This window comes from Bos javanicus, chromosome 8 (assembly GCF_032452875.1).
Source record: "Bos javanicus breed banteng chromosome 8, ARS-OSU_banteng_1.0, whole genome shotgun sequence".
Lineage (NCBI taxonomy): Eukaryota > Metazoa > Chordata > Mammalia > Artiodactyla > Bovidae > Bos > Bos javanicus.
In genome coordinates this window covers 37,114,976-37,137,169 of record NC_083875.1, presented here as the reverse complement: position 1 = coordinate 37,137,169, position 22,194 = coordinate 37,114,976, and the positions used below count along the sequence as shown (strand labels likewise).

General features: G+C 37.1%; 1 protein-coding gene across 13 annotated transcripts in view; it reads right to left on the bottom strand.

The window, feature by feature from the left end:
* Nucleotides 1-22,194, bottom strand: part of PTPRD (protein tyrosine phosphatase receptor type D) — a 2,538,842-nt gene that overhangs the window by 35,150 nt on the left and 2,481,498 nt on the right. For all 13 annotated transcript variants that reach the window (XM_061425298.1, XM_061425300.1, XM_061425301.1 and 10 more), the window contains 2 exons: nucleotides 14,813-14,932; nucleotides 14,147-14,301 (listed from right to left, as the gene is read on the bottom strand). In XM_061425298.1, the coding sequence (XP_061281282.1) occupies nucleotides 14,147-14,301; nucleotides 14,813-14,932 (275 nt within the window). The remainder of the gene's footprint in view (nucleotides 1-14,146; nucleotides 14,302-14,812; nucleotides 14,933-22,194) is intronic.

The window sequence follows — 22,194 nt, the reverse complement described above, 5'->3', positions numbered from 1 at the left end:
AAACAGAAAATAGAAAAACAGGAGACAATGGCAAAAAATCAGGTAGCACTTCTGGAAGAAATTAAATGCCCTTTTTGTCTGCTTTCTTACTTATTTCATAGATTGGCAAAATGAACCTGTATTTTGTGTTATATTTGAGGGTTTCTTCTTATCCCATTCTGTGAAAGAAATTCACATTACACCTAACTAGGCTGCTGAGAGCAGAGTAATAATTGTACAGGACATCGACAGGAGTTTTGCAGGCCCATCCGTTTCATATTCAGGCTGACAGAAAGGTTTAATACTCGCATGTGGTGGGGGTCCAGTGACATAGAGTCTTAAGACTATCCTCCCACCCCCAACTGATATGTCCTATTCCAAACGAGGGCCTTTCCGTTAGCTTAATTTACTGTCGTTTGGCTTGTCTATAGCACAGAGAGCATTTCTCCATGCAAGCTTTTATTTCAAAAGGGATTCTCTTCTGATTTTGGTGTCACTTCATGTTTCTGCAACAAGAAATTCTCTCAGCAGCTGTACTGACTTTAGAAATGCAAATGTACCTTGTTAATGCTACTTATCAAGCAAAGGTTTAAAAATACTTGCTAAACATTTGTTTATTTATATGGAAGATTTCAGAGTTTTGCACAGTTAGATTTCAGGCATACAACAAACCCCATGAGTGTGTTAAGGAAACATGAGTGATCCCAGCAGATGGCACGGTCAGAGGCAAAGGCTTTGCAAATGCAAGCAACTGCACAGATCCAAGCTGAGGAGCCTGAATGGCTATAATTGTAACACATCTACAGTAGAAGGAGGAAGGTCATTTACATTATGTTAAGAAACATAAGGGCAGATTCTTATCTTCTGTAAGTGTGTTACACAAAATGGGGATTTGACACATGGGCTGCTATTGGACAATATACCACACACAGTTTTTATTTCAGTTCCAGCAGAAAAACAATATTGACAAATTTCTTTCTCTCTTTGCTTCCTACTTTATTCAATAGAAGAGGTAACAATAGCATCTGCTGTACTTGGCTGGAGCCTGGAATGAGGAAATTGTAGATGAGGAGCCTCCCAGGCATATGGCCACTATAAAAGCTCATACTACAGCCACGGGCATAGCCAAGCGAGAGCTCCAGTGGGAGTAGCACATACACGAGGCAGCCACTGCAAACCAAAGCAGGGCTGCCAAGACAGCATGCAAAGCCAGTCTCAGTGGCCTGAAGTGATTTCCACCATCACGGCTCCAGACCTCACTTCATAGCTGGATGAGCTTCTCTCTGACAGTCTCTTCTCTCTCTTGGCCTCCCTCTACTATTTTCTGCTGCTCTGGCCTTACTGACCACCTGGGTCCCGAGCACATTCAGGTACTCCCCAGTTATGCATTTGCCCCTTCTTTAAATCAGTCACAACCTTGAAGATGTGTGATACTTAATGAACTGTTAACGCATCCAAGTTATCTACTCTGATCATCTTAGTTCTCACCATAGCGCCTCCTTGCCATTACATAGGTTATACAGGTGCTTTCTGATTATGTTCCTAATTCAGCTAGAAAATAAGCTGGGGAGTCCTTAATTAAGTTGATTTGTATACAATTAAAAGGACCATAATGCAGTGGGAAACATACTGGATTAGCCCTTGGTAGACTTGAGTCCAGTAAGAATCTGTGGGAAAGTTGTCAGCCTTCTTAGAGGTCATTTTATTTTCCTATCTCTGAAATTAAAGAGAAGTGGGGAGGGAAGGAGGGTGGGAAGAGAGAGAGAGAGAGGAAGGAGGCAGAGAGAGAAAGGAGTGGGGAGTGTCTGGGAGGCTTGAAATATTCTTTCTAGATCTATGATTCACTGTGAGTAAATAATGCTCCCTTAATTTTTGAATTTAAGGAGAAGCCTGTTAACTCAAATAAATCCTAAATTACAGGAAGATGTAAGGGAAATATTTTTGAGGCATGATGAAATGGGAGTCAAGAGTATGAGTTTCTCCCACCACACAAGCTGATATCTCAGCAAAAATAATCAGTTGCAGTTGTGAAACAAATTACACTGACTTTTCCTCCACTTAAAAAAAAAAAGCAAAAAACGACTTCATATATTTAAAAACCTCTGTATTTTAGGATGGACAGGAATTGGGGGTAGAGGGAGGGAGTACATTTTTCCCTCCTATCCAGCCTCAGGAGGGAAATCCACAGTGGACTTAGCCAAGCTTGTGAGAGGTAAGAGGAGAGAGAAGAGCTCCATCAGTCAAGAAAAAAGGTTCGGCTAGGCAGTACTCAGTGGTGGGATAAATGAGGCCACACATTACTTGTTACTTCTCTCTTCTTCAAGAAGTACAGTCTTGTTTCATCACTCCATGAATCTAAGCTGGCCTTGCTCCGAGCAAAAGAATGTGGTGGAAGGGATGATAGGTGACCTTCAAGCCTTGGCCTCAAATAATCCTCTCCTTTAAAATATTAAATTTGAACAAGAAGGTCTTTAGCCTTTATCATTAAAATGAAGGAACCACAGTTAAGCCTGCCCCATCTCATCTAATTCTTTTTATATCAGAAACCATAGGCACTACAAGCTCCACTTTGGCCAGTAAAAGTCTCAACTACTGACCCTCTCTCAGTGGACTGAAAGAAAAGATTGTCTTGGAAGGGGAGAAGGAGAATTACAGAGGGAGGTAAGATGAGGAGAGACTTCTCAGGTCCCCTTGGAAGAAGGTATAGGAAATAATAAAAGTATTTGATTATTTTACAAAAAAGCTTATCTTCAATAAAAATCTATGATTTAAAAAATAGAATGCTGTCCCAGAAATATCTACCCCCACAGAAGCGCAAGGGATTTCAGGACTTGCAAGTTTGAGCAGGGGGTCTGACATTATGACTCACTTTTCTAATATCCACCTAATGTTTTATTTTGGCTTCCATTAGATTTTTGAAAAAAGGGGACAGTCATAGGCCACTTAAGAGCATTCCGAGGGCTTACTGTTTTGAACTGCCAGAATGCAGGACGTTCATACCAAGCATGGACATGAAGCAATATGACTGATATCTTAGCAAGAAAGATCAGCATAGCCCATAAAAGTAGCCACCTTCGGAGCCTGAAGATTTATTGCAGCAGTGCTGCCATGGGGTAAAAGATTTTTTGGAACTCCTTTCTGGCAACAGAGTTGAGGGCCTATCACCTGTTCTTTTGAATTGCCTAATGGTGGCACATTTTTGTCCTTGAAGGTGGAATTAAAAAAAAAATATTGAGGTATAGTTGGTTTACAAAGTTGTGTTAGTTTCAGGTGTACAGCAAAGCGATTCAGTTATACATACACATATATTCATTCTTTTTTAGATTCCTTTCTCATATAGGTTATCACAGCATACTGAGTAGAGTTCCCTGTGCTAAACAGTAGGTCCTTTTTGGTTATCTATCTCGTATATAGTTCTGTGTGTATGTAAATCCCAAGCTCCTGATTTATCCCTCCTCCCAATGTTTCCCTTTTGATAACCATAACTGTGTTTTCAATATCTATAAGTCTGTTTGTGTTTTGTAAATGAGTTCATTTGTATCACTTTAAAAAAAATTAGATGCCACATATGACATATGATATATTACTCTGTCTGACTTACTTCACTTTATTTAGTATAATAGTATCTTGGCCCATACATGTTGCTACAAGTGGCATTATTTCATTCTTTTTAAAGCTAAGTATATTCCACTGTTTATACGTACCACATTTTCTTTATCCATTCCTCCGTCAATGGATGTTTAGGTTGCTTCCATGTCTTGGCTATAGTAAATAGTATTGCAGTGAACACTGGGGTGCACGTACCTCTTTGGATTTATGATTTTCTCAGGATATATGTCCAGAAGTGGGACTGTTGGATCATATAGTAGTTCTGCTTTTAGTTTTTTTAAGGAACCTCCATACTGTTCTCCATAGTGGCAATACCAGTTTACATTCCCACCAACAGCACAGGAATGTTTCCATTTCTCTACACTCTCTCCAGCATTTATTGTTTATAGACTTTTTTAATGATGGCCATTCTGACTGGTGTGAGGTGATACCTCATTGTAATTTTGACTTGCATTTCTCTGATAATTAGTGATATTGGAATTGGTTACTTTTTTTTTTTTTTTTTAAAGTACCAAGAGACAGTTATAGTCAAGTCTTGGTTTGTATGGTTGGTGATCAAGGTAGGGAGTATTGTTGTATGATTTTTCAAGTAATTAGTCTAGTTCTCTGTAAAAGTTAAAACGTGATTCTTAATGTAAGTCTCAGAGAGAAGTTCTCCTAAACCTTAAAATAAGAGAGTCATTCAAAGAAGGGTTTTCAAGATTTAAAGCTTTGATGTGGGCTATCACTTGGATGCATATATTCTGCTACAATCAAAAATCAGTTTCACTGTCATATAGCTATGGTTCTCAATTGGATTGACTTTACCCCCAAGGGGACAGTCAGCAATGGTTGAAGAAATATTTGGTTGTTGCATCTGTAGGGAGTGGGCAGAGGCCAGGGATCTTGCTAAACCTCCTACAATGAATAGGACAGTTCCTCAAAACAAAAATTGCATGACTCAAATCTCAAAAATGTTGAATTGAGAAAACTGGTCTTATAGTCACAATCTGTTCTAATAAATTTTTTTGGTGCAAGGAAATAATTATTATAGTACTTCTGCATTTTAGTATTAAATATTCTAGTTGCTACTCACTTTCTAGGTAAATACACATACACATTCATTTTCTACTCATCTAGATCACAAAGTACATAGAAGTCAAGCTCATATTCTTTTTTGTTGTTTGACAGTATTCTTCGTTGTTTTATAATAATAAAGTCAATTTAAATAACCACATATTTTATGTAGGGTACACGACTGAGCGACTGAACTGAACTGAACTGAAAACACATAATGTGTTCTAATGATAATACAAACATCAAAACGACTAAAGAGGCAGGTTGGTGGCTAATTATCACTTTACACACACCATCCTATTTAATTTTTATAGACAATACTATGAATGACATACTATCATCATCCCATTTTACTGAACAGAAGTCAAGTCTTAGCTTAATTAACTTGCCGAAGGTTATAGATGTAGTAAATGCAGCAGCTGAGATTTGAACTTCAGGAAGCTGATTTCAAATGCACAGTACTCACCATCATGCAATGCTGCCTCCAAAGGGCCTTTCAGATCTGCTAAAAAGCCACCTCTGTTATTGGCTGGGGCCTAGTCTGCTCTCATGTGTAACAAAAATTGAGCAAAATAGAGAACAGCAGTTAAGGTACAAACAAAGAGAAGACCTGGAATCATAAAGCATTGGTTCTTGTCCAGATTTTCCACTAACTAGTTAAAAATGTGATATACAGCAAGTCACTCTAGCAAATTAAGACTGTTCGGTCTCAGTTTCCTTATCTGTGTAGATATTAATATTGCAATCTACCATTCTCCTTATTAGAATTAAACTGAATAAACAGTGGGAGATGCTCTGTAAATTGTCACACGCCTACATAAAAGTGATTTGTTTGTTCTTGGGCATGGACTGAGAATGGAAAGGTGATAGTTTCTCAGTTGCCCTGGAAGGCATTTTTTATATTATAAACCCTAATGTATGACTTTGAAGTTAGTTCCTTGTAATATTGGTCTTACTTTTCCTCTACTGCCTTTATAATGCTTCTTTTCAAGCAAATTTTCCATTTTAGATAGCCAGTACCCCAAACTCCTTCAGTTTGTGTTTTAAATTTTATATCCATGGGGCCACTATATAATTTCCTTTAATGCTTTCTTTTGATTCACTTACTTTTAAACTACTTCAGGGAGGCAAGGTGTTTTTCTCTTACAGGATTGTGCCATCACAGTTTGGAGGATCTGGCCTCCTGTTTTATATCACCATGTTGTTTCATTAGCTAAAAATTTGCTTTTTTAATGCAGAATTATTGATATATAAGAACAGAATCTGGCATAATAGTTTCCACATGGCATAATTATTTCTTCTCTCCTTAAAATGTTTCCATAAATTTGTATACTCTACCCATTTTCTTATCCAGAGATGTTGGTACTTTTAACAATCCAGTCTTTCATCTGTAGAAGGCTAGAGTCTCTTATTACTTAATTTATATGTGAAAATGAATCCCAGCTTTAAGGAAAATATGGGTCTATGGTTCATACTTGTCAGCATCTCAAAACTATCACATGCTTTGGCAATACTTATGGGCTTTGATCTAAAGAGATATTTGAATGGAAAACTGGGAAGAATAAAGGATGAAATTTAGAATGAATGGTTAAAAATGCATTAAATAATTTTCCATAGCATGCTTAGTGCCTTTAGATTACAAGGTCTTTTATTTTTATGCTCATATGCAATACTTTCTAAAATCCTTTGACCTTGACAAGGCTTTTTTTTTTTTAATCGATATTGGGCAGGAATTAGGAGTAAAGGGTTATGCTATGAATATGACCTGAGTAGTTCTTGGTCATGCTTTCACCTATAAAGTCAGAGAGTATTATGAAGATTGGATCTGAGGAACTGTTCCAATCCCAACTTGTCATCTGATTTTTACTGGGTCACCCTTTGTGGCCCATTGATGCTTCCAGGACATTAGCTACATCTGGCCCACAGTTCCTGCTCCTTTCAGTTTTGAAGACTGGTTTGATTCTATGATGTGAAAGATTGAAATTACTCTCAGAAGTTCTATTTTACTCTCTTTGGGAACTGTTTCATTTAAAAGACAGATGCAGAAAGGTCTTGGTCTAACCTTGTTTCATATTTATTCATCAATGAATACATTTCTCCTATGAAGAAAGTATATTCCCTTGGTCCTAAAAGGGGTTACTATGACTCAGAGTAAGTATCATGAGTCAAGAATTGAAGTAGACTCAATGAAATTATAGCTTCATCCCAATTTATTCTGGAATGCAAAAGTAGGAAGTCAAGAAATACCTGGGGTAACAGTCAAATTTGGTCTTGGAGTACAGAATGAAGCAGGGCAAAGGCTAATACAGTTTTGCCAACAGAACACACTGTTCATAGCAAAAACCCTCTTCCAACAACACAAGAGAAAACTCTACACATGGACATCACCAGATGGTCAATATAGAAATCAGATTGATTATATTCTTTGGAGCCAAACATGGATAAGCTCTATACAGTCAGCAAAAACAGGACTGGGAGTTGACTGTGGCTCAGATCATGAACTCTTTATTGCCAAATTCAGATTTAAATTGAAGAAAGTAGGGAAAACCACTAGACCATTCAGGTATGACCTAAATCAAATTCCTTACGATTATACTGTGGGAATGACAGACAGATTAAAGGGATTAGATCTGATAGACAGAGTGTCTGAAGAACTATGGACATAGGTTCATGGCATTGTACAGGAGGCATGAATCAAGACCATCCCCAAGAAAAAGAACTGCAAAAAGGCAAAATGGTTCTCTGAGGAGGCCTTACAAATAGCTTTAAAAGAAGAGAAGCAAAAGGCAAAGGAGAAAAGGAAAGATATACCCATTTGAATGCAGAATTCCAAAGAATAGCAAGGAAAGATAAGAAAGCCTTCCTCAGTGATCAATGCAAAGAAATAGAGGAAAAAATAGAATGGGAAAGACTAGAGATCTCTTAAATTTAGCGATACCAAGGGAAAATTTCATGCAAAGATGGGCACCATAAAGGACAGAAATGGTATGGACCTACCAGAAGCAGAAGATAGTAAGAAGAGGTGGCAAGAATACACAGAAGAACTGTACAAAAAAGATCTTCATGACTCAGATAATCACGATGGTGTGATCACTCACCTAGAGCCAGACATCCTGGAATGTGAAGTCAAGTGGGCCTTAGAAAGCATCACTATGAACAAAGCTAGTGGAGGTGATGGAATTCCAATTGAGCTATTTCAAATCCTCAAAGATGATGCTGTGGAAGTGCTGCACTAACCATGTGAGCAAATTTGGAAAACTCAGCAGTGGCCACAGGACTGGAAAAGCTCAGTTTTCATTCCCATTCCAAAGAAAGGCAATGCCAAAGAATGTTCAAACTATGGCACAATTCTACTAATCTCACACGCTAGTAAAGTAATGCTCAAAATTCTCCAAGCCAGGCTTCAACAGTGCATGAACCATGAACTTCCAGATGCTCAAGCTGGTTTTAGAAAAGGCAGAAGAACCAGAGATCAAATTGCCAAATTTGAAGATCTATTGGATCATCAAAAATGCAAGAGAGTTCCAGAAAAAATATCTATTTCTGCTTTATTGACTACGCCAAAGCCTTTGACTGTGTGGATCACAACAAACTCTGGAAAATTCTTCAAGTGATGGGAATACCAGACCACCTGACCTGCCTCTTGAGACATTTGTATGCAGGTCAGGAAGCAACAGTTAGAAATGGACATGGAACAAAAAACTGGTACTAAATTGGGAAAGGTATATGTCAAGGCTGAATATTGATTGTCACCTTGCTTATTTAACTTACATGCGGAGTACATCATGAGAAATGCTAGGCTGGAGGAAGCACAAGCTGGAATCAAGATTGCTGGGAGAAATATCAATAACCTCAGATTTGCAGATGACAGGACTCTTATGGCAGAAAGTGAAGAAGAACTAAAGAGCCTCTTGATGAAAGTGAAAGAGGAGAGTGAAAAACTTGGCTTAAAATTCAACATTCAGAAAACCAAGATCATGGCATCTCGTCCCATCACTTCATGGCAAATAAATGGGGAAACAGTGGAAACAGTGACAGGCTTTATTTATTTATTTATTTTTGGCTCCAACATCACTGCAGATGGTGACTGCAGCCATGAAATTAAAAGATGCTTGCTCCCTTGGAAGAAAAGTTATGATCAACCTAGATAGCATATTAAAAGGCAGAGACATTACTTTGCTGACAAAGGTCCATCTAGTCAAAGCTATGGTTTTTCCAATAGTCATGTATGGATGTGAGCGTTGGACCATAAAGAAGGCAGAGCATCAAATAATTGATGGTTTTGAACTGTTGTTTTGGAGAAGACTCTTTAGTGTCCCTTGGACTGCAGGGAGATTCAACCAGTCCATCCTAAAGGAAAGCAGCGCTGAATATTCATTGGAAGGACTGATGCTTAAGCTGAAACTCCAATACTTTGGCCACCTGATGTGAATAACTGACTCATTTGAAAAGACCCTGATGCTGGGAAAGATTGAAGTAGGGAGGAGAAGGGGACGACAGAGGATGAGATGGTTGGATGGCATCAGCAACTCAATGGACATGAGTTTGTGTAAACTCCAGGAGTTGGTGATGGACAGGGAGGCCTGGTGTGCTATAGTCCATGGGGTCGCAAAGAGTCGGACACGACTGACTGAACTGAATTCAACTAACAAGAAACAAATACTTAGAGAAAATCAGCTGTTGTATCCCTTTGATACCAATAGAAATAAACTACCAATTCTAAAAAAACAACACAAATAGGGCTGAAAAAGGAAAAAAGAAAGTGTCTTTATTTCCTAAGAGGATGACTGAAATGATATGATATGCTTAAATGCAATGTATAATTTCATGAAATAGCCTGAAACTTCCCTTCCTTAGTCTCTTTCGAAACCAAATTTTATTAATAAGGAAAAAAATATGGCATGTCTCTAACACTGAGACGATATTTGTAGAGATAATTGCAAATATCCACCTGGTAACCATGTGGTCAACAGATATCTACAAGACATTAAGTATAAGGAACTAAGGAAAACTCAACAAGAAAAAGTCTGAACTGGATATAATGGTGGGTAAGCAGGTCATGGACTTTGAAATATGGCCTTAGTTTATGAGCTGCTTGATTCTGGGCAAATTACCTATAATTCCCTGTGTTTAAATATGACTCACAGGTAAAATATATTGTTTAGTAGATTAAATGAGTGAACACCTGAGGGCTTAGTATTACTTGGAAAATAGTAATGGCGCACTGATTTGTAACTGTTGTGATTATGTTAAAAAGATTAAGTGGTAGAAGAAACTCATTTGCTAGCAATCACCTTTCACATAGAAAGAGTGAAATAAAGGCTAGCATTTCAATGTGATGTGGAGTCAGAAAGGAAGAAGTTTCTCCTGCTGACCAAGTCATCAGGATGAGTCTAAAAGTGAAATGCCCTCCACGTGGTTGGCCAAAGGAGAAGCTGAGAACAAGCAAGTAATGGATAAACTGGAAAAGTTACGTGATTTATAAGACCGGTAACCCTGGGGCACATAATGACTCTGGCACCACGAGTGGCAGGAGCTTAGACAATTAAGTTGACTTTTCTTGCCTTGTGGGGTTTTTTTTTTTTTTTTTTTTTGTATAAGTGTGATGGAAGAATCAGGATTCCTACCTCTGTAGACGATAAGGAGAAAAATACAGCAACACATATAAAGCACTTAGAGAAAGGCCTCTCCAGTTAGAGGAAAGATTATCTGATGTGGATGAATGGTTCAATATCCTTAACTATTATTGTGGCTAAAAAAGCAGAGATCTATGTCTGTATTTAACTGAAGAATGAAAGGGTATGTGGGAAAGAACATAAAGGATACAGCAGTAGAAAAGGGGATTCAGAAATCTGTATTAGAAAGATACAGGCAACTTAATTAAGCTCTGAAAAGTTACTCCAACATAACGAGACAAAAATATAGTCTCCGGTTAAAAAACCGAAAACAGTCCAGCCTTGAAATTATCATACTCTTTCTGTAAATATTCCTAAAAATGCCATATGGAATCCAATTAACTTCATCAAGCAACTATTAGCACCTTCTACAATGTAAAAGCTGAGATACGGTCATGCATAATCCATATAGTCCATGCCCTCTGTGACTGCATGACATATGTGATCTGCACACAGAGAGCTGAATAAGCTAAGTGTGAACCTGTTTTATGAGAGCTCAGAGAATAAAAGCTTCAATTCTTCCTATGAGAAGAGGAGTGGGGAATGAGCTTAAAAGTCTTCTCCAGGGTTTCAACTCAAATGTCTATAAGATGAAACAGTTCTTATAAATAGATAAACTGAATTGTGTGTTAAAAAAAAAAATGAGTGGGAACAGTTTGGAAAACTGGACAGTGCATGCCAGCTTAAAGACATTCAAATTCAAAGTTAAGAAAAAAAATTATCATGTATATTAGCAGGATCATCCAAGGCCAGTCTGCAGCCTTTGCCGTAACACAGAAGTACTATGTAAGATGTAAGTTAGATTACGAAGTAAGAATATACATCATCAGGTAGAAAAAGGAAACAGGTAAACTGCTAGAGTGGATAAAGTCATTTGCTGAGAGTCAGAGATGAGAGTATTATGCTTGAAATGTATACCTAGTGGTGTGTGGTGCGAGAGTGAACAACGAGGCACTGAGGCTGAGATTGGCCTCGATGATAAATGTAATACTAAGAAGTTCAGTCTTTATCTTAAAGGCCTTTAGAATGGCAGGATTAATTTCTATGTATCCTTAACAGCTTCATTTTAAGAGTTCAATGGTTTTTTTGGTCTTTCTTGAAAACATATTTATTACTATCAAAGATTCTAAAGCCATAGCATTAAAGTGTTCTCTGTCACTGTGAAATATCTGATGGTATTTCTATGATGGAAAATATCTAAATTTTAAAATTTCTAAGACCTTCTAAGGTCTTGTCTCTGCTTGTACTAGTCTGTTCTCATAAGTCCTTTTTATTATTGATCATTAGAATTTAGTTTACTCATAGTGATTTTTTAGTCCTGCTACTTTTATTGCTTAGAGAAAACTATTTAAGGAAAATTAATTTTCTCCTTTTCCAGTCCCATTCCATTTTTGTTATCTGCCACCAGTCTTCTTTCAGAAATTTCTCCTTTCTCACAGGATCTGTGTGGCAGAACGCTTAGACTTACTTTGAGTTTGTTACTACTTCTTCATCATTTAGTAAAAAAAAAAAAAAAAATCAAGTCCATCATAAGAGAAATCATGAAGTTCAGTATTTAAACTCCAGAGTATTTTCTGTGATTATTTGCAACAGTGCTCATGGTAACTAATCAGGATCCCTTTGCGACATGGATAGTGTCACTTTCTGCAGTTTCCTTCCTGCCTAGAGAAGCTTTTTAAACCAGCATTGCTGGAATACCACAGGAGCAGTTGCTATTTGAAATGACTATCCTCTGCCACTCCATCAAAAAAATTATGCTTGCGGGTTTTAACATACAGGTAACCAAGTCAAAGATTCATGATGCTCTGGAAGTTGGCTGTGTGGACACTGCCTGTCTAAATCAAGAGGCCAAGATATCTTATCATACATGTGCTGCTGCTGCTGCAGCTAAGTCGCTTCAGTCGTGTCCGACTCTGTGCGACCCCATAGATGGCAGCCCACCAGGCTCCCCCTTCCCTGGGATTCTCCAGGCAAGAACACTGGAGTGGGTTGCCATTTCCTTCTCCATCATACATGTGAGGTTTCTCTAATTCTCGTTTCTATTATTTTGTATATATAAATGTATGTGTTTTTTTTTGTGTGTGTGTAAGTGTATACACCTGTGTGTATATAGGTATGCATCTGTGTGAATTGCATCTTTGCCAGGAGACTTAGGAAGGCAACACTTCTTGAGTGAGGCCAAACTTCCTGTTTTCTCTCCTGCGGCCAAACTCCATCTGCAAATGTTTCATGTGTGGTTTTCATAATTAAGTTGATTTTGTGCCAAGGAGGGGCACTATGCAACCAGTTTCAATGGCTCTTTGAGGTCTGCAAAGATGTTTGTGTAACAGAACACACAGACAGCCTGCTAAAACCAACCAGAAATCTGATTTCATGATATAAAAGCATTTGCTCAATTAATAATAATTCGCTCAAATTAATAGCAATAATTTATAGTATTTAAGAATCATGCCAAAAAAACCCAACTTCAACATAGCGGCAGATTTTCAAAGACCCCTATTCTTGTTAAAGAGGAGTAAGAAGTTGATTATAGGGTGAGGCTGATCGTACCTCCAACTTCTCAACTATCTTACTTGAACCAAACTCTGTGTTCTCGTCTCTTGATCCGATATACTGTTGCTAAGAACATCAAACAGTAAAAGTAAAGCATGGTGTAGTGCTTTGGAATTTGTAAAATACTCAATGAATAAAGAGTAATATTACTATCAGTTTTTGTTAGGGTAAAAATGCTGGAAAAGAGAAATAAAACATTATCTTATTTGGAATTTGCCAGGCCATTGTTTAACATCACTCCTCTAGCATGAGTTAGTCAGGTAAATTTTATTGTTTTTATTCTGACCTATCCATGGTATCCAGCTTTTTATAAAAACAGACCTTATTTCTAGAATCTACTATATTATGCTATAGTATAATATGGGATGTGAATGAAAGTTATAGTATTAAGTCATGTTAGAAGTGGTTTATGATAGATGCTTCTTTTCTTCTTTTATATATTTTCTAAGTATTGGAATTACTTGGGTTACAAAAGACTACTATGAAGTTACATGAACTGTAATTTATATAGCAATAAACAACTGACCAGATATCTTTAATAATCTGTTAGTAATGGCACTTCAGGGGAATTCAGAAAACTGGAAGAAATCAGTTTAGTATTAAAAATGTATGAACACATTTATAGTAGAATCTGAGTGGTGATATAGAGAATGTTAGAATTAAGTACAAAATAATAAATTATACATTAAGAAAAATGCAGATTCATTACTTTTGAGTACATAAAAAATTTCTTCCAATCTATAGGTCTTTGTACATATTTTATTAAATAAAAATTTAAAACTCAAAATAGAATATTTTTGTATGTGACTTGATAATACTAATATGCAGAAGGCATCTTCAAGCAGTAAGAAATGGTCTCTGTAAGCTTGTATGTTTATAATGTTATTTTGTTCAGCATTTTTTCCTATAAATAGTAAAAAGTTTATATTAGCCCAGCCCACAAGAATCTATCAAACAATAATTTGTATATATATATATATATATATATATTTCAAAAGAATGTATTTATGTTTTCTCCAAAGAGAAAACAGCATGAACCATATTTGCTTTTATCTCCCAGGGCTGGGGAGTCAGCTATGCACTCTATCAAATCCTTCCTATTGATAGTATAGACCTCATTTGACCAAAAAATACTCCCTGTATCATTTACAAAGCCAGTTACTCTCCCAGAGTATCAAAAGGTTAGAAAGAGAATATCCAGCGAGAAATCATTCGGTTTTGTGTTTCCCCACAAACACTCTGACTGTGAGGAAAATGCTCTCAGAGGTTCTTACCTGCAGTGTACAACCATGGGACCTGCATCAGGAGGGTTACAGGTTTTGACTCTCCGTAAGAAAGCCAGAAAAGGTGTTGGGTGTTCTGGAACACCATGATCAGGCCAGGCAGTGAACTGGAATTGTCTTACTTCTCTCTTCTCACTTGAACCATTCTGTGAAGTAAGAACAGTGATTGAGATTCTGTGTTCTTAGCCTCAAGTTGTATGATGTGTAATAACATGGGAAAGGTAACATGTAGATGTGTTCTCTTAATTCCTTCCCCTATCCTGTATTCCTTGGGAAGAACTACTCTTTGGAGTTATAACTACAAGCTATTTGTAAATGACAAATATTTGCTCAGGAAGACAAAATTCCTAGGTGAGAAGCATTCCATTTCTCAGGTTTAACTATCAGGAGTGCTCCTGTCATATTTTACAGAAAGAACTAGTTCTTCTTCATCCAGTCTTCATTTGCCGAAACTTGCATTCAGAGCAAGAGTTCCATGTTTATTGACAAATCACTAGACAAGGAGAAAAACTGCCGAGCGATAATGGAAGAATCATTTCATTCTTCATTGTTGCCAGTAGAATCAAGATTTAAGTAAAGCCTTGAAATATTTGATTTCTCAAAAGAAGCTTTCTTTAAATAATGGAAAGGGGAAAGAGAGGGGGAAAAGAAGCAAACCTTGTAAAGTGCAAATGTTCGAACACAATATGTGGCCAGCTCCACTGTATCCAGCAGCGTCACTTGGACCAGCCCATGGGTTTCTGTGCCTCTGCTGGGCCAATACTGGTCACACTTCACCTAGAAGAAACAAGTGACACATTCAGGGCAGAGCCTCATCAATTTCTCTATTAGCTTTATTTTGAGTTGCTGTTGAAGGAAAACAGCTTTTCTGCATTTCATTTTATGTTGATCTTTTTCTGACGTGCATTCTTGTTATCCCAATATATGTAAATTACTGCTCTGATGCCAATGTAAACCACATTTTTCAAACTGGTAGGAATACTAAGCAGTAACAGATTCAATTTTGCTGGAGAAAAATAAATTGCAGATTGTCGCCAAGAAGAATAAGGAGAGAGGTATTTGAAACTTCAGAGGACTTGAAAAGAAAACACAAAATTGTTCTACAATAGACGTTAAGAATCGCTTCAGAAAGATTACACTTAGGCACTTAAATGACATGGTGAGATAGTTAGTGTTCATCCATCAAGGTTTAAAAGGCACAAACGATTTCATCTTGAGCTATCTCGAAATATGCTTGTTTAAAAGAAAAGTAGAAATAATTTGTAAATCTGTCAAAGTATAACAAACAACACAGCATTTTTCTTTAATACAAGATAAATGGTATGTATATCAAAAACAAATGAAATATGTAAAGTCTGGGGGAAAAGAGCTGTCTGTTCTTTAAAAAGTCTCCGAGGGTAACCCACTAGCAGTGGCAAAGTTTAAATAATTTAAAACCCATTCATTTTAGATCAATAATCTACAGTGATTATGTGAAGTTGGACAAGAAAAGCACGTAAAAAGTATTTAATGCAATTAATTTAATATGCAACAAAGAATAATTCCAAACCTGCTGTATGCCTCGAATTTATTGAATGTGCCTTTGGGCATTAAAAAGTGTAATGAAAAATAGCAAAGATAACACTATTTTCTAGTAAGACGATACATCAGAATATATTTACCCTTTCCATCTCAGATTAAAAGAAAAAAAATGGGAGTAGTTCTTAGTTGAAGCCAATTAAAATGCATGTCTCTAGGTAAACAAATCTAGTACTATTTTATATTAGTACATTTTCTACTTGAAAAATACTTGAAAATTATGATCTTTGGATTTAAACAAAAGCAATGAGGCATTATCATAGGTACTTGGATTTTTGGCTCAGTAAATAGAATTACTAGGTAATTATTTGCTTTTATGTTGAATATAAATATTATTACCATTCTGTAAATAACATTGTAATTTTCTGTTTCACAACTAAAGCATTTGCTGCTCAGAGTCTGCCTCTTTCTGTGTAGAGACCAGAACTTGTGAAAAGGGAGAGGGTTAATCCTCTACACAGTTTCCTAGACAAGATGAAAGAAAAGGTCCAGTTACACAGGAAGGCAGAGACTGCGTTCTCAAGGTCTGCTCCTGTGCCTTCATCTCAACTGTGAGACCCACACAAACATTATCTATATCAAGAAAAACGAACAAAAGTGGTTCACCATAAAAATGGAGAATTATATCTTAGTAAGTTGTTTTTAAAGGCTTGCATTTATAGATGCACAAAATATTCTTGTTTCATATTTCTATCATATGTTCTAACTTAAAAATAACACAAGGGAAAGATAATTTTTTAAGGAGAATATTGATATAGTAAGACCAGGGTTGGGTACATCTGTGTCTTCTCTGAAAGCAAAGTCGCTCAGTCGTGTCTGACTCTTTGCGACCCCACGGACTGTAGCCTACCACGCTCTTCCATCCATGGTATTTTTCAGGCAAGAGTACTGGAGTGGGTTGCCATAGACATCCATTAAAACCCAAGTTGTACTTGGACAAACTTAGAAAAGGCTACTACCCTCATAGAGCCAACATTACTTAAGTAACCCTAATTCAGATAGAAAAAAAAAAAAAATCACAAAAATGAAGTTAGAGGATCTGTTCTAAACCATGAAATAGATGTCAAGTTGATGTCTTGCTGCAAAAGACAAAAGAAACTGGAGGCCTCTTATTGGAACATTTGAAGGGATGCCAACAATGTACTGAGTTTAGGAATCAACAGAGAAACTCAAAACTCATGATTTAAGAGTTTCAGCTGAATACGAGTCCTTTCAAATCAAAACCAACAGGTCATATCCCAGGAGGACAAATACCACTATGATGGGTACAAAACCACAAGTTAATGCAACAAAATGAACTAGAAGTTCTGTACAATTCACCAAACCCAATTCAATGTAATTATGTTTCAAAGCTGGAGAATGGTTATCCTTAGACCTTTTAGTGAGGTAAGACAAAGGAAAACAAGAAAAGAACCATAAGCCAGCCTTTATGTGATCTCTGGAAAAATGACTCCACTATTGAGTGACTTTCCATATACAAATCCACTCCATCCCTAAAATGTAGGAAAACTTAAATTTGTAATGATTATTTTAAAGTTTGAGAACTGCAACTATTTTTGGCTTAGTTAGACTCTGACCTCTTTAGGAAAAAAAAAAATTCCGCAAAACATTACTATAAGGAGTAAATACTGTGAACATTTTTTAGCTCTTTAAATAGTTCTTGTACTCATTTTAAAGAATGTATTCTAGCCCTACTCTTTACTAAAAAAAAACCCTCTAAAATGTTTTAAGTGAAACTGCAAAAACTAGAAGCAACTTTTTAAAAAGTCAATATATTTAAACATCTGTGTTTATTCTCAAGAGACATTTTGCAAGCGGAGTTTATGAAAAAATAAATGTTCTAATGTATGTGCACATTCACATGTACAGTCTCAGCAGTGGGATTAGAAGGGTTGCCTGAGCCCTCTGAACAGCAACACAGGCTTCCCTTCAGTGCAAGGACTGCAACACTTCTTTTCTCCACCTCATTCTCTGAGTAGACTGTATAGGTTTCATCCTGAGGGCTAAATTTAAGGGCTTAGACTTACTGATAAATATTCCTTTAAGCCTTGCATTATTAGCCATACACTAAACAAATAATTTCGCATTGTAAGGTTAGAGAGGGAGTCAGAAGTCTAGTGAGGAAAAAAATGAAACGGATACAGAAAAATAATATAAATTATATATATTTTTTCCTAACCAGCTAATACAAATGAGCTAGCTCTGTTTCCCTCTCTTGAAATGTTTTCTTTGGCAATAACCCTCCCCACTACCAGTTTTTTTTTTTTTTCCCTGAGAGAAGAATCTCAGAGAATAATCTAGAGAGTTACTACTTCTTAGGTTTCATGCATCGAGCTGAGTGTGAGAGTTAACATGTGCTGTACAGAAGGCTCCCCTTATACAGAAGGTGGGAGTTACAGTACAAATACTGATGTCCGTCTTTTCTTATTTGCTTCTGAAGTGACTACAAGTGGCCTTCAGGACTGATTCATGAAAGGTCAGGCAGTTTCACTGTTTACCGGTAAGCTGCTTCTCTGTTTCCAGGACCAAAGCCTTGTGGCCTCTTCTATAAAATGGGAATGATTATCTCCTGCATGACAGGTTTATTATAAGGGTTGGAAATCTTATACCTGAAACTCTGAACCCAATGGCCAACACAAATAGGTATCCAGTGGGAATATTTATTATTAGTTAACCATGTTCTCAGCTTTTTGTGTTTGTTGTTATAAACCACTGAAATCATTCTGAATGTGAAAAATTGAATATATTATTAATCCTAGCAGATATGTATTTAGGATTTTCTAGATGGGAGGTGAGGTGTCAGTGGCAATGAAAACACCAAAGTGAAAAACAGTCCTTCCCCCAGTCCATCAGCCGTATTGACTAAATATGTAGGGGTGTTTATATCTCCTGGTTCATCAAATAGGTAGTTGTGACATTCCAAACAGTCCTTTAATGGACCTGGGCCCCAACTTGCTGTGAAGAGAGAATGTACTAGAATCAGAGTAGAAAAGGAGTAAAGTAGAACCAGGCTATGGTTTAGAAACATCACCCTGTAACTCTACTTGAGGCCCAAATTGAAAGAGACAGTTCAGATTCCTGGCTGAATTTAGGGGAGATATTTCTTTTTATTATCACAAAGAGAATCCCTTTATGTGGTAAGCTTTCATTTTTTCCAAAATTATGGAAAGACTGGGTTGACCATAGTTACATGTATGCTGTGGAATTCATTCATTTTCTCCCTTTCATGGCAAATTATTAAAAGTAAGTTGATGGCATGATAGAACATATTTAAATGTATTCAAAAGAGTAACTCATTATTGGAAATATCTCGTAGGATTTGATCCAGCAGGTCTACTGACTGTGCTTTAGGGAAATGCTCTCCTTGTTTCGTTTTTACTTCCACATGGCTTATCTTGGACATGGTTTGGCACATTAAGGGCACTCAACACGTGTAAGCCAACCTTATAATCAACTATACTGTGGTCTAGGTTGGCTTATTTTTAAACAGCCTAAAACTTTATGAAAACAAAACCTCATTTCAATTTAACAAAGCTTTATTGAGCCTGGCAGCATGGCGGAAGGCATCAGAATTCCAAATTTAACAAACCAATACTCCAAAGAGTCCCAGCAATATTGAACCCAAACGCATTTGCCACATAGTATTTGAGAAAGCCTGCCTAGGGTTATTTAGTCAAAGAAAGACTTAGAAGAGACAATAAATGATATTTGGAAATCAGTATTTAGTACGTTTGGGCAAAGGATTCTACTGTAAAGAGGGGACAGTATGTTAACATTAGATAATGCAAATTAATGCTGTTCTTGGGAAAAAGGAAATGTTACCATGACTATACATTTAATAAGAAGAATACAATGAAATAAAGTTTCAGGTAAATATTAGGATATATTTTAGTGGACAGAAAAATTACATGCCAAACTGATTCTGTAGGCTATTATATCTCTTTTGGGGATTTTTTAAAAGACCAGATTTAATACTTGCTTTTCCAAAATCAGGAGAGATAATTCTCAAAGATTCTCTTCTCTTTGAATAATAGTGTCATTCTCCCCATTCAACTAATATTTAGTCATATCTATTTTCAAATGGCAAAACTATCTGGTTTATGAATTTCTTTCATTTTCTCTTTGCTGACCACTATTTAGTGAAGGATCAAAGGCAATGGAGTCCTTGAAATGAGAGTGATATTAAAGCATTTGACTATCAGTACAGTCATAGCTTTTCATAAATAAAACCATAATGTCAAAAAATATTATTCTCTAAATAAACCAAATTTTGCTGCTTATCAGTTCACTGAACCATTCAAACACTTATTAAACCATTTATTAATTTAAAAACTTAATATTCATTTTCTTCTGTTTTTTGATGTGTGCTATAGAATATCTGTGCCTCTCGCCCCCATTCACATTGTTGTTATTCAGTCACTAAGTTGTGTTTGACTCTTTGTGATCCCACAGATTGCAGCATTTCAGGCTTCCCTGACCTTCACTATCTCTGAGTCTGCTGAAACTCATGTCCATTGAGCTTGATGCTATCCAACTATCTCATCCTCCGTCGCCCCCTTCTCCTCCTGCCCTAAATCTTTCCCAGCATCAGGATCTTTTCCAATGAGTTGGCTCTTTGTATCAGGTGGCCAAAGTATTGGAGCTTCAGCTTCAGCATCAGTACTTCCAATGAATATTCAGGACTGTTTTCCTTTAGGATTGACTGGTTTGATCTCCTTGCAGTCCAAGGACCTCTCAAGAGTCTTCTCCAGCACCACAATTCAAGAGCATCAATTCTTTGGTGCTCAGCCTTCTTGATGGTCCAACTTTCACATCCATACATGACTTCTGGTAAAACCATAGCTTTGACTATATGGACCTTTGTTGGCAAAGTGATATCTCTGCTTTTTAATATGCTGTCTAGGTTTGTCTTCCAAGGAGCAGACTTTTTAAAATTTCATGGCTGCAGTTACCATCCATAGTAATTTTGGAGCCCAAGAAAATAAAATCTGCCAATATTTGTATTTTCCTCCTATCTATTTGGTATGAAGTAATGGGATTGGATACCATGATCTTAGTTTTTTGACTGTTGAGTTTTGTTTTATTTTACATTTTTCCTGCAGGTTTTTTTTCCTACTTTTAAACATGTATTTATTTTCATTGAAGGATAATTACAATATAGTGCTAGTTTAGGACTTAGGGAACTCAAACCAGGGCTCTGTGACAACCTAGAGGGGTGCGATTGGGGTGGGAGGAGACTCAAGAGGAAGGGGACATATGTATACCTATGGCTGATCCATGTTGATATAGGGCAGAATGTTGAGTTTTAAGCCAGCTTTTCACTGTCCTCTTTCACCTTCATCTAGACGCTCTTTAGTTATATTCGCTTTCTGTCATTAGGGTGGTTGCTGTTGTTCAGTCAGTCAATCATGTCCGCCTCTTTGCAACCCTATGGACTGCAGCACGTCAGGCTTCTCTGTCCTTTACCAACTCCCGGAGCTTGCTCAAACTCATGTCCATTGAGTTGGTGATGCCGTCCAACCATCTCATCCTCTGTCATCCCTGTCTCCTCCTGCCTTCAACCTTGCCTAGCATCAGGGTCTTTTCAAATGAGTCTGTTCTCCGCATCAGGTGGCCAAAGTATTCGAGCTTCGCCATCAGTCCTTCCATGAATAATCAGCATTGATTTCCTTTAGGATTGACTGGTTTGATCTCCTTTCTATTCAAGGTACTCTCAAGCATCTTCTCCAACACCATAATTCAAAAGCATCAATTTTTCTGTGCTCAGCCTTCTTTATGGTCCAAGACTCACATCCATACATGATTACTGGAAAAACCATAGCTTTGACTGGATGGACTTTTGTTGGCAAAGTAATGTCTCTGGTTTTTAATATGCTGTCTAGGTTTGTCATAGTTTCGCTTCACAAGAGCAATCATCTCTTAATTTCATGGTTACAGTCACCATCTGCAGTGATTTTGGAGCCCAAGAATATTAAAGCCTGTCACTGTTTGCATTGGTTCCCCATCTATTCACCATAAAGTGATGGGGCCGGATGCCACAATTTCGTTTTTTGAATGTTGAGTTTTAAGTCAACTTTTTCACTATCCTCTTTCACCTTAATCAAGAGACTCTTTAGTTCTTCACTTTCTGACATAAGGTGGCATCATCTGCATATTTGTGGTTACTGATATTTCTCTCTGCAATCTTGATTCCAGCTTGTGCTTCATCTAGCCTGGCATTTCACCTTATGTACTCTGCGTATAAGTTAAATAAGCAAGGTGATTAAATACAGCCTTGACGTACTCCTTTCCCAGTTCGGAACCAGTATGTTGTTCCATGTCTGTTTCTGTTGCTTCTTGTCTTCCATACAGGTTTCGCAGGAGGTAAAGTGGTCTGGTATTCCCATCTCTTTAAGAATATTCCACAGTTTGTTGTGATCCATAGTCAAAGGTTTTAGCGTAGTAAATGAAACAGAAGTAGA